The following is a 12,878-nucleotide window of genomic DNA, read 5'->3' as shown; positions in this document are numbered from 1 at the left end:
CCAAAAGGTGTGCATGATGTGTAGATTTGGATTTAATGTGAGAATGAGTGCTATGAGGGGAGCTGTTGGAAGTGTTATAGTCCTGTCATAGTCTCCAGCCATGGTATGACAAAGCAGGTCATCTTGACCACATGAGAGACTTCCAACATTTTTTTGCAAATCAAATTTAATGCAAGGAGATAAAGGTGTAGCATTTGTCATTTTCATTGGGATCCTTACACTAACATTATCAGTATTGTGTCCAATGCCATAATTATCAGGTCACGAAAGATGTCATTAAAGAATTTGCAGATGATGGTGTCAAGTACCTGGAACTAAGGAGCACACCCAGAAGAGAAGATGCTACAGGTAGAATTTAATTACTTCTTGGCAAATAAACTTTTTTTTTCTGTGTGCTTTGATGATTCATTTGTTTTGAACTTTGAGAATATGTGCACTTATTTTTACATTGTTGAGGAGTCAGCGGTCCACATCTTAAGATGTACATTATTAATGAGTGAGTTATTAAGTTTTTTTTAAAAAAATCAGGTCAGGGATTGTCTGTTTAATGAAAATAAGAAAGCCTACAAAAATTTCGTCTGTTCTTATTTATTTTTCTCACTCTGAGAAAAGGATACTTGCTCCTTATAGTTACAGTGTTTTAAAGAGAGGCTAATTCTCAGTCCTTGCATCAGGGCCCTTGAGACAGTGCCACTGAGTAGATGCAGAATCATGTTTTATGATAGTCACAGAAATGAAGGTTTTTCAGTCACCTCTCAGAAACTGATAGTGTCTTAGGCCAGGAGAAAGCAGCAACAAGGTGGTAAAATCTCTTTTAATGGAGATGAGTGGATCTGAATGTGGTCCGGAGAAATTTCCTGGGACCCTCTTTTCATAAGGACAGCACTGACAGATATTATGTAGTGTCATTGGGTCCCTCTTAATAATCTGTGTGTAACCTGAAAAGGCCCTGTCAGATCATCTTGTGCCCTGACATGTGCAGCCCAGTCATTCAGGGGGTAAAAATTTTCAAACTACATAATGTAAATGTTGAAATGGGACAAGCAGAAGATTCTTATCTTGCATTTTTAAATTGCAAGATCAATTCCAAGTTATGCTGGTAAGGATAGTGGACAGGACAGGAAAGAAGAAACCTGCCACTTATTCGAGCTAGTTTGCTTTTATATGCAACAGTAGGGAATGGGTAAATAAGGGTTAATGGAATATTAGGCAACCATTAAAAATATTTGCAAAGATACTTGAAAGACTTGGGGATAAGCTCAGAATAAAGTGTTAAACGACTGAACAGGATACATATATACCTAGTAGCATCTCATCTATTAAAAAAATACATATGTATACTTAGAAAAACAAAGACAGTGGTTATCTCTGAGTGGTGGTTATCTCTGAGTGGTGGGATTACAGGTTAACTCTTATTTTTTTTCTTTATAATTTTCTCTGCTTTATTAGAGATTTTCCAGGGTGTCTGTGTGGCCCAGTCAGTTGGGTGTCTGACTCTTGCTATCAACTCAGGTCATGATCTCAGGGTCCTGAGAATGAGCCCCTCATCGAGCCCCACGTTGGGCTCTCAATTGACAGCCTGGAGCCTGCTTGGGATTCTCTCTGTCCCTCTTTCTCTGCCCCTCCCCTGCTTGCTCTCTTTCTCTCTCTCAAAAATAAATAAACTTTAAAAATTATTAGAGATATTCCATCAAAAGTAAGCATTTTATGATTGGGGTATGAGAGTCTTTTAGAGGAGCTTGTTCTGGAAAGTGTTCTTTCAGAGCCCCTCAGAAGAGGAGGACTTGTGTACCCAGAATTGGAAGAACTGCTCTCATGCCCTGGACAGGAAATATGGAGGGTGACCAGGATTAAGGAGGAGAGAACCCAAAAGGGGATTTTTTTCTGGACCAACAGGAAAACATTCTGCTAAAAGAGAAAAATGGTGTTTGTTATTTTAAGGACAGGCCTTTAAAAAGGGCTTCTTGTCTTGTTTTTTTAGAATAGCGCTTCAAATTTTTATAGCAATTTGTGGGAGTAGTTGTTTGTTTACTTTTTAAACTTTTTTTTTTTTTTTTAAGAGAAAGTAGGGGAGGTCCAGAGAGAGAGAAAGAACCCGAAACAGATTACACATTGGCAGCACTGAGCCTGATGCCGGACTCACACCCACTAAACTGTGAGATCATGACCTGAGCTGAAACCAAGATTTGGATGCTTAACCAACTGAGCCACCCAGATGCCCCTGTTTAATTTTGTTTTTTTAAGTAGCTCCACACCCAACATGGTACTTGAACTCATGACCCTGAGATCAAGAGTCTCATGTTCTACCCACTACGCCAGCTAGGTGCCTCTGTGAGAGTATTTTTATGTCTGTTGAATCTAAGAAAATTTTTATNTGGGCTTTATTTTGTATGTCTTTTTTTTTCATTTCAGTTTTCTAGTACTTCATTTAAAAATTTTTTATTAAGGGTCACCTGGGTGGCTCAGTTGATTGAGAGTCTAACTCCTGGTTTTAGCTCAGGTCATGATCTCATGGTTTGTGGGTTTGAGCCCCACATCAAGCTCCACGCTGGCAGTGCAGAGCCTGCTTGGGATTCTCTCTTCTTTTCTCTCCCCCTTCCCTACTCAGGCTCTGTGTCTCTCTCAAAATAAATAAATAAAATTTTAAAAGCACAATTAGAATTTATAAAAATGTACCCACAGGGCCATGTTTTAACTCAACTTTAATCATATCCTTGTCACAACAAAAAGTGAAAATGTATTTGTTCTTAGAGGGATGCTAATATTGAAGGATGAAATAGTTGATGATCTCTTTACAAATATTTTCTTTATGTCCTTTCCAGGAATGACTAAAAAGACTTATGTGGAATCTATACTTGAGGGTATAAAACAGTCCAAACAAGAAAACATAGACATTGATGTTAGGTAAGCAGCACTGTGCCTTAGTGGTCACCATTTTAAAAAACTAGAATGTGAAGTTGTCATTTTGATCATGAGTGTAATAGATTTTTTTTTGTTTTGTTTTAATGTTTTATTTATTTCTAGGAGAGAGAGAGAGAGACAGCGTGAGCAGGGGAGGGTCAGAGAGAGAGGGAGTCACAGACTGAAACAGGCTCCAGGCTCGGAGCTGGCAGTCAGCACAGAGCCCGACGCAGGGCTCGAACCCACGAACCACGAGATCATGACCTAAGCGAAAGTCGGACGCTTAACCGACTAAGCCACCCAGGCGCCCCATGAGTGTAATAGATTTTTATAAATCAAACAGTAATTTATTTTACCTTAGAAAAAAACAGAGTCAAGAACTCTACTGCTTGAAGTTGAGAATGCAATTCTAAATTGATTCATGTGGCAGTAAAATTCTGAGTACTGTTATCTAGAGAAATATGGCTTCCTATTCGTCTTCCACTAAAATCCAGACTTCTTATTGTGGCCAACAAGGTCTCATGTGATCTGGTTGCCTCTCTTACTTCAACAGCCTTATCTGGACCATTTGTTACTACACATGGGTTTGCTCTCTATCCTCAAATAGGCCAGGACTGTCCCACCTCAATACCTTTGTATTAGAACACACTTCCACCATATCCTTGCATGGCTGGCTTTTCATTATTCACTTCTCAGTTTGGCTCTCACTTGCTCAGAGGGGGCTTCCTTGACCATCTGAAGTGCCCCCCAAATCCTCTAGTAGACCCATTTATTTCCTTTATGGCATTCTTCTTAACAGGATCAGAAATTCTCTTGTTGGGGCGTCTGTATCTCCCTCTCTCTGACCCTCCCCTGTTCACGCTGTCTCTCTCTATCCTAGAAATAAATAAAAATAAAAAAATAAAAAAAAGAAATTCTCTTGTTTTATTTGTATATGTACTGCTGAAGCAAGCACTATCTTGTTTTATTTGTACATACATACCCAATAGAGTGTAAATTCATGAGGCTAGGAACCTTTTCTTTTGATTCACCACTATGCCTCCAGTACTTACAACAGAGGTGACACATAATCAGGGCTCAATAAGTCCTTGAAGGAAGAAAGCTACCTGTATAGTTTCTGGCTACAAAATCTCTCCAAATTAAGCTTAACTAGACTAATACCATCCCTCCCTCCAAAAAAAGCAGATAAAAGACAAGAGAATTCAGAAAAGAAGACTTACAAATGACCAGTAAATGTATAGGGAACTATTTAATCTCACTAATCACACCATTTTAAAAAGCAATACTACAATGCCGGGGCACATGGGTGGCTCAGTCGGTTGGGCGTCCAACTTCGGCTCGAGTCATGGTCTTGCAGTTCGTGGGTTCGGGCCCGCATCAGGCTCTGTGCTGACAGCTAGCTCAGAACCTGAAGCCTGCTTCGGGTTCTGTGTCTCCCTCTCTCTTTGACCCTCCTCTGCTCATGCTGCCTCTCTCTCTCTCTGAGAAATAAATAAAACATTAAAAAAAAAAAGAAATATTACAATGCCATTTCAGTAGGCCCCCCCAAAAAGGGGTAATAACCAGTGTTTGTGAACGTACTGCTAGTGAGCCTAAGTAAGAAATAAAACTTCTTTACAAAGCAGTGTGTATTAGGATGTATAAAAATCTTTCCCTCTGGACCAGTACCCCTCTTAGAGAAATGTTTTCCTAAGGAATTAAATTTATTTATATGTAAGATTCTTTATTGTAGTGTTATTTATAACAAAAAGTGGAAAACTTCCTTAAACATTCAGCAATCAGGACAGTTATATTTTGTTATGTTCATATGATTGATGTTGTTTTCTAACATTTAATGGTAGAAGAAATCATTACAGTAAAAAAAAAAAAGGGCTGCCTTTTATATATAGTTGATCCAAATTTTCTAAATGAATAAATGCTGGAGGAAGTTCTTTTTGTATTTGTGTTAAAAAATTGATAAATTAATAAATGCTGGAGGAAAATTCTGCAATATTAGCGGGTTCTTTGGGTGTTAGATTCCTTATAGAATTCCAGCTAACCTATGAAGAATGAATTTGTATCAGCTATTGAATATATGTTAGAATATTACCATTTTTGTAACACTTAATGAAATAGTGGATCTAGGCCTCCTGATTAAAGAACACACCACTACCTATGAAATACCCTGGCCAAAAAATTGAATCCGATCAAGTCTGTAGACTAGATTTAATTTTCAATTTATGGGAAATATAAGAGACAGGAGAAGAGGTTAGCAACATAGGAATTCATTCAGTAAAATATATATTGTGGGAAGCCTTATAGGACAAAGCACCTGGTTTCTTCAACAAATAAATTCAAAAAAAGAGGTGGTATGGGGGTGTGGAAAAGGGGTAAGGTGAGGTGTGAAGGGAGTGCCTCTAGATTAAAAGAGACTTGGGATACATTGACCAACACAATGCTTGGACTTTTGTTGAATTCTGAATCAAAAAAACTCAAAAAACAAATACATGCACAAAAACCATGAGACATTTAGAAATTTGAACAGTAACTAGATGTTTGGTGCTATTTGGGAATTTATGTCTTTTGCCATATGGCAAAGTAAGCTGTCCTATCAGTCAGGCTATACCTTTCCTAGTAAGTAAATTTTACATGAAGCCTGCCATACCTCCCTGGCTATACTCAGAGTTGTCTTTTTCATCTGCACCATATTTGTTTTCAGCTGTGTTTTTCTTATATTAAAGGTATTTGATAGCAATCGACAGAAGAGGTGGCCCTTCAGTAGCCAAGGAGACTGTTAAACTTGCTGAAGAGTTCTTTCTGTCAACTGAGGATACAGTTCTTGGCCTTGACCTCAGTGGAGACCCGACTGTAAGCTACTTTTCCTAAATACATATTATCTCTGGAAGGTAGAATCAGTTTGTGGGGTAAGGATTAGCTCAGAGCATCCTGCATTCTCCAGAGGTCCAGCAGACTCTTCGTGTGGATGAAGACCTGTTCTGCCCTGGATGACCAGAATGTCTGTAGCAACTGTTCTCAGTGAGGGAAAGAATTAAGCCCTCTAAAAAGAAAAAAGAAAATGATTTGCATGACAATGTGATTATTTTTTTCCATCCTTCTAAAGATGCTACCCAGTATCTTTCTATATACCTAGGAGAGAAGCTAATTTATTACATACAATGCATGTCTAATACTTAATTAACAATTATGAAACAAGTACTTAATTATGGCTAGGGCTCAATTATCTCACAGAACCCCTAGTTGAAAAAGGCTGGCCTACAGCTTCTTGAATGTCAGATTCAAGCACAGTGTCTAACCTGTGACACTATTGACATTCTGGCCCAAATAATTCTTTGTCTTGGGAGGATGTTTGTGAAATGCAGAGTGTTTAGTAGCATCCCTGGCCTCTCTATCCACTAGATACCAGAAGCACCTTCCTAGTTATGATACCTAAAAATGTTCCTAAATATTGCCAGATGTCCCCTGTGGGGGCAGAATTGCCCGTATTTAAAAACCATTGAATTGTAGGGAGTCCCAGGAAATTGTTTCTTATGGCTTTGTCTAAACCTGGATTATTCTGCTCTTGTTTCATTCATCTATTTGGTAGATGCTTCTTTGCTCTAATCATCCAGGTTCCTGAATCGGTGAGTTCTCCTCCTTAGTGCTAGATATCTAGATTTCCCTTCAGAAATAAAATATGGTGACCTCTATATCTAGGTTGGCTGACTGATCTCAGGTTCATGAGATGTAACATTTTTGAGGGCAGGGGTTGTGTCTTTGCCAGCTTTGTATTCCCTAAGGTGTCTAGCACATTGTAGGTGCTTTATAAATGAAATTTTCAAATGAATCAATGTGCCATTTTTTTCTTGCCATTATTTTATTCTTTTGTTTACTGAGACAGAGTACCCAATTCTTTGATTTGCCTAGAATGCTAATGCATCTTCATTTTAACTTTTATCTTCAAGGTAGGACAAGCAAAAGACTTCTTGGAACCTCTTTTAGAAGCTAAAAAAGCAGGTCTGAAGTTGGCGTTGCATCTTTCAGAGGTAAATAATATTGTAAAATTAGGCTGAGAAGGTAGATTACAATGAAAATAATAACCATTTGTAAATGGCTAAAAGTAAACCTGCCTTGGAAAAAGGTTTTTTAGAGGAGAAATGTAGAAATGTTTTAGAATATAAATTATAATGATAAAGGCATGACTTGCTTTAGTTCCTCATGTTACTGTTTCTATGTCTTTGTGGTTCCTGGGGGTGGCTGTTGACTTGCACTACAGCTGTGTCATTAAAGCAGCTTAATGACATCTTACTAGAGAAAATGCACAAATTTTCATTATCGGTGTGTCATTGGCCAGCTGACACTGAGAAAAGCACCACCAATTCATCTCAGTTGTGCTCGTAGGATAAGGGACTGGAATGTATCACATGTATTAGCAAGGAAGGAAGTAGCTCATCATTATTTTATAAGGCTTATCAGAAGATCAGGTGCCCTTCATTGGGCCTCAGCTCCTTGGCAGCATAGCACAATGACAGTTAATGGCAGAACAGTCACTTTCATAAGCATGTCCTGTGAAGCAAAGGCGAGTCCACTACACTTTCCCCCATTTTACAGATGGATTTACTTTGTACCTCAGTACTTCTACCCATTTATTTTCTTTCTTCCTTCCTTTTCTTACCTTTTCTTTCTTCCTTCCCTTTCTTTCCTTTCCGTCCTCCCTTCCTTCCTTCCTTCCCTTTCTCATTTCTCTTTCTTTCTTTCTTTCTGCATATAAAAAGCTGTATATGATTAATGTATACAACTTGATGAGTTTGGGGTTTATTGTCTTGAGTGCAAGAAATAATACTGAAGCTACTTACATCACAGGTTTATTGTATTAGATGCAGTAATATATAAAGGTTGAATAGCATCATGATTTGAAGATTAAGGGAGAAATTAGAGTTTCTTGTCAGTACTGATGTTTTTCATTTCTATAAGGAATCAGTAATATAGTGGCAGAACTTAACATCCAGGATCTGTGTTTCCACAGTCTGATCAAAAACCTCTCTCACTCAAAGGATAGCCTCTAGCTGACTAAGTGATGTCTGATTTGAAGCTATAGGTCAATATATTGGAACAGCCAGCATGTTTTACTGTGACTAGTTATCTCTGGTTTTGTGCAACTGCATCAGAACCTTCTCTTTACCTCAGTCTCTGTTCCTTTTCTTGTTTCATCCATTTGATATAAAACATTTCATTTCAAAAAAAATTTTTTTTAATAAAAAAATAAAACATTTCACCATGTTACAGTCATTTGTATTTTAGGCTAACCAGCAGTTAAAAAGCATAGCTAGACTTTTTCATGGTAGTTGGGGAATGTCTAGCTTTGTCAAAATAAAACATATGCGTCAGAGCCCTGGAGTCAGATAGAGCCCCATGACCTTAACAACAACAACAAAAAAGCTTTATGTTTTAACTGCAAAAGTTAGGTGTATCTGAAGAAAATCCAAGTATAGAAAAGTGTAATGTAAAAGGAAAAAAATAAAAGATGGAAGGTCCCTTTCCCGATTCAGTTCTCCTTCCAAGTTGATCCTGTTACTTTCTCTGAACTTTAATTTCTTTGTCTTAATACTTGGTAAGATTCTTGTGAGGTTTAAAGGAGAATTTATGTGAAAGGGCACAGGGCGGGTCTTTGTTTGTTGTTATTAATATTGTTGTTAACTCCTATTGTCATTGAAATGAAACTAGAAGAATATTGGGAAATGAATGGAAAGATAAAGGCAAAGAAGAGAGCTGGGAAGGTATAAGTAGTTCAGCTTTCCAGAATGTCAGCATTATCTTCTTTGAGGGACAGAGTAGCTGGCTGTAGAAAAAAGGTACTTTTTGGGGCGCCTGGGTGGCTCAGTTGGTTAAGTGTCCAACTTCAGCTCAGGTCATGATCTCACGGTTTATGGATTCAAGTCCTGTGTCGGGCTCTGTGTTGACAGCATGGAGCCTGGAGCCTGCTTCAGATTCTGTGTCTCCCTCTCTCTCTCTCTCCTCTCCTCTGCTCGCACTTGCTCTCTCTCTCTCAAAAATAAACATAAAGGTTAAAAAAAAAAAGTACTTTTGAGAACCACTGAAAAAGGTTATTGATGTTCTCTCTCCCTGTTTTTTCTTTCTTTTTTGAGATTCCAAACCAAAAAGAAGAAACACAAGTACTTCTGGATCTGCTTCCTGACAGAATTGGGCATGGGACATTTCTCAACTCCTCTGAGGGAGGATCCCTGGAACTGGTAGACTTTGTGAGGCAACACCAAATACCACTGGGTAAGGCTTGGGACTTTAGGTCCTCCAGACAGTATTCTGTGCCTTTGTCCCCAGCCACCAGGTTGCATGCAACCCAAATGTAGAGGAGCACTGTTCTAAATATATTAGTGTCATTTAGAAATAAAAAGTTGCATGGTGCATGTGTGTCCCGAGCCTCATTTAAGTAACAGAAAGTTTTACCTTCCATTAGAATATAAGCTCCATGAAAGCAGGGCCTTTGTTTTGTTCACTGCTCCATTCCCCAGTTCCTGAAACTCAATATTATATTGAAGGAATAAGGGTCATCTAGAATTTTTCAATGACTTTACTAAATTAACATGTCATGAAAATATGTGACATTTATTTAAAAATTAAGAATTATGGATGATTCCAATTCCTAGTTTTATAAGTGTGTTGACTATTACATACTTGTTTGCCTACCTGTGTGTCCTGGAGCTGCTTTTATTTAACGACAAGTAGTTATGAAGTGCCTACTCTGTTCCAGTCACTGTTCAAATTGCCGGGAATAGAACAGTAAACAAAACAGGCAAGATTTATTTCTCAAGGAACTTATATTCTGGCATAGGTAAAAGAGGCAGTAAACAGGTACACACGAAAATGTCAGTGTTAAGTTCTTTGAAGAAAATTAAACATTTTGATATAATAGTGATGAAATAACCACTTTCAGTTGGATGGTTAGGGAAGGCCTTTCTCTAGAGGGAAAAAAGCGGTTGGCTGAAAACCATTTTACTAACTGGTCAATTTGCTAAATTTACACATTGATCAGTTGGCAAAAACACTCATGTGGGTGTATATTTTAGAGTTTCTTAGCAATTAATAATAGGATTTTGTTTTTACTAAGGACATTAAAAAAAATTTTTTTATGTTTATTTATTTTGAGAGAGAGACAGAGTGTGAACAGGAGAGGGGCAGAAAGAGAGGGAGGCAAGAATCCAAAACAGGCTCCAGGCTTCCAGCTGTCAACACAGAGCCCAGAGCAGGGTTCAGACCCATGAACTGTGAGATCATGACATGAGCTGAAGTTAGATGCTTAAACAACTGAGCCACCCACGTGCCCCATAAGGACACTTTTAAACATCCGTAAAAGTAGAGAAAATGGAAATCATTTGCATAGTGATCTTAGTTAGTGTGGTGGCCCAGTTCTATGCCCAGAAGAGTTAGGGAGCAAGTGGCTATCCCTTGGACTGAATGGGAGGCTGCCTTACCCTAGTGAGCTGACACCGTCAGTCAAGTCAGTGAAGTATTTCTGCTCTGGCTGGGGTAGCTGGGTACAGTGTGTCAAGGCAGGAATTTGTTAATAATAGCAGTCATTCTTTTTTTTTTTTTAATAATGTTTATTTATTTTTGAGAGATTGCACGAGTATGGGTACAGAGAGATAGGGAGACACAGAATCTGAAGCAGGCTCCAGGCTCTGAGCTAACAGCACAGAGCCCAGTTCTGGGCTCAAACCCACAGACTGAGATCATGACCTGAGCCAAAGTCAGCACTCAACCAACTGAGCCACCCAGGCTCCCCTAGATGTCATTCTTAAGATGGATTCACTTGCAGCAGACAGTGAATAGATGGTTGTCTGAGTACAGGAGTTTAGGGATTTTCTTGAAATCCATTTCTGCTCTTGGCTTTTTTAATGCTATAGCCCTCAAGTAGTGCTACCATTTTGTCTTAGCCTCTATAAGACCAGGAAGAAGTGCAGCAACCCTTCAAAGATTCCTTCATCAGGGGTGCCTGGATGGCTCAGTCAGTTAAGTGTCTGACTCTAGATTTCAGCTCAGGTCATGAGCTCATAGTTTGTGAGTTTGAGGCCTGCATCTGGCTCTGTGCTGACAGCATGGACCCTTCTTGGGATTCTCTTTCTTTGTCCCTCTCTCTCTACCCATCCTCTGATTGTACTCTCTCTCAAAATAAAGAAATAAGCTTTAAAAAAAAAACAAACACAATTTCTTCATCATACTTCCCTGCTTTCTCCAAGGTGACTGCCTTTTAACATTCCTCTTTCCTCTCCATTTTGGTAAAAGAAAGAGGGAAGAACATGGATGTGGAGGGGATAGGAGTTCCCTGCCTGGTACAGTTGCTGCCCTATTTGCTACACATACATCCCACACAACTACACTATTTGAACTACAAATTTTCACATATAAGGTCAATTTTGTAAAGTCATGAACTACTGAAAATTAGCATACTTTGGAAAGATTTCTCATGTGTCTACTTGGTGAATGCTGATGAGTGAGTCTACTAATCTGCTTTTAATAAGAGACCTTTTCCTCCTTTCATCTAGAACTCTGTTTGACCTCAAACATCAAAAGTCAGACGGTTCCGTCTTATGACCAGCATCATTTCGGATTCTGGTATAGCATTGCCCATCCTTCTGTGATCTGTGTAAGGTTATTTTGTTTGAAGTATTTCACTCCTGTTTAGTTTCAGAGGTGCATTAGGTCACACATTCATCCCTGGCTGACTGCCTTGCATGCCTGACAGTGCTGTCCAAGTAGAAGAGGGGATCAGGGCAGGAGGGGCTGCAGACGGCCAGGGGGATTTAGGTTTGGCTCTCTGGGAAAAGGTCCTGGATAGTACCCAGGGTAACATTAAAAAATATACTGATGCCCAATACCATACCTTGAGATTCTATTTTATTTGATCTGGGGTGAGTCCTGTGCACAGATACATCTTAAAAGCTTCCTAGGTGATTTTTAATATGCAGCCCTGGTTGAGAGCCACTGCTCTGGTGTTTATAGTTCTTGTTTTAAAAAGGACAAATAAGCCTATTAAGTTATAGATACACATGGACACATTTATAGGCCTGTTTAGACTCTTAAAAGAAGCATGGTAAATATTAGGAAAATAGAATGTAAATTTGTAAAATTTTTTTAAAATTATTTTTAAAATTTTTTAAAAATTATTTCCTTGTTCATTTTTAAACTTCTTGGTTTGGTTTTGTTTTGTTTTGGCAGACTGATGATAAGGGTATTTTTGCAACACACCTTTCTCAAGAGTACCAGCTGGCTGCTGAAACATTTAATCTGACCCAGTCTCAGGTGTGGGATCTATCTTATGAATCCATCAACTACATCTTTGCTTCTGACAGCACCAGGTCTGAACTGAAGAGGAAGTGGAATCATCTGAAACCCAAAGTGTTACATTTTTAAGCTGCAGTGAGATAAACTACTTTTGACTGCACTGCAATGAGGATCTTCCTGCCATATCCCACTTAGTAAACCGTCCACTGCTCCCTTTGAAGCACAGCAGCCAGGTACCATGGGCTCCATCACCAGCACCGTATTAATGGTTGGTGTGCAGTAAACATGTCTTAAACTGACTGCAGACTCTGAGGTCTTACAGAGCTTACCTCTAAGCTGCTTACTGGAAGGGACTTGAAAGCGGCTGCTAACGAAACTCCCCATTCCACCAGTTCCTCTCTATTAGTGATCATAAAACTTCAGGAAAATCGAAGAAGTTTCTCATCAGGAAGAATTTGGAGTTACTAGTCTAAATAAGATGAAGAGGGGGGAAACAGATTGCCACTAAAACCTTTAAGCTTTGTAGCTTGTGGCAACAGCTCTCTATATTTTGTTGTGCTTGTTTTAATCAGACTCCCTTCATTTAAGCATTCCCTGAAACACCAGGCTATACTGCATACCATGGATTTTTGTGAATATCCAGTAGTCAGGGTTAATCAACTTTGGATGACCCTAGTGACAGATAAAGCTAGCTTCTAAGA

General features: G+C 38.8%; 1 protein-coding gene across 3 annotated transcripts in view; it reads left to right on the top strand.

Moving 5' to 3' along the window:
• The window catches only part of MAPDA (N6-Methyl-AMP deaminase), a 26,311-nt gene extending 13,433 nt beyond the window's left edge, over positions 1-12,878 (top strand). For 2 of the 3 annotated variants that reach the window (XM_077764571.1, XM_077764572.1), the window contains exons 5-11: positions 261-348; positions 2,823-2,904; positions 5,622-5,748; positions 6,843-6,923; positions 9,024-9,162; positions 11,439-11,539; positions 12,112-12,878. In XM_077764571.1, coding sequence (XP_077620697.1) covers positions 261-348; positions 2,823-2,904; positions 5,622-5,748; positions 6,843-6,923; positions 9,024-9,162; positions 11,439-11,539; positions 12,112-12,306 — 813 coding nt within the window. In that variant the 3' untranslated portion in view covers positions 12,307-12,878. Of the gene's footprint in view, positions 1-260; positions 349-2,822; positions 2,905-5,621; positions 5,749-6,842; positions 6,924-9,023; positions 9,163-11,438; positions 11,545-12,111 lie in introns of all 3 variants that reach the window. The other variant, XM_077764573.1, reaches the window with a different exon arrangement.

The sequence above is a fragment of the Crocuta crocuta genome, unplaced genomic scaffold (assembly GCF_008692635.1).
Source record: "Crocuta crocuta isolate KB4526 unplaced genomic scaffold, BGI_CrCroc_1.0 scaffold102, whole genome shotgun sequence".
In the NCBI taxonomy this organism is placed as follows: domain Eukaryota; kingdom Metazoa; phylum Chordata; class Mammalia; order Carnivora; family Hyaenidae; genus Crocuta; species Crocuta crocuta.
This window is presented reverse-complemented; position numbering and strand designations above follow the sequence as displayed.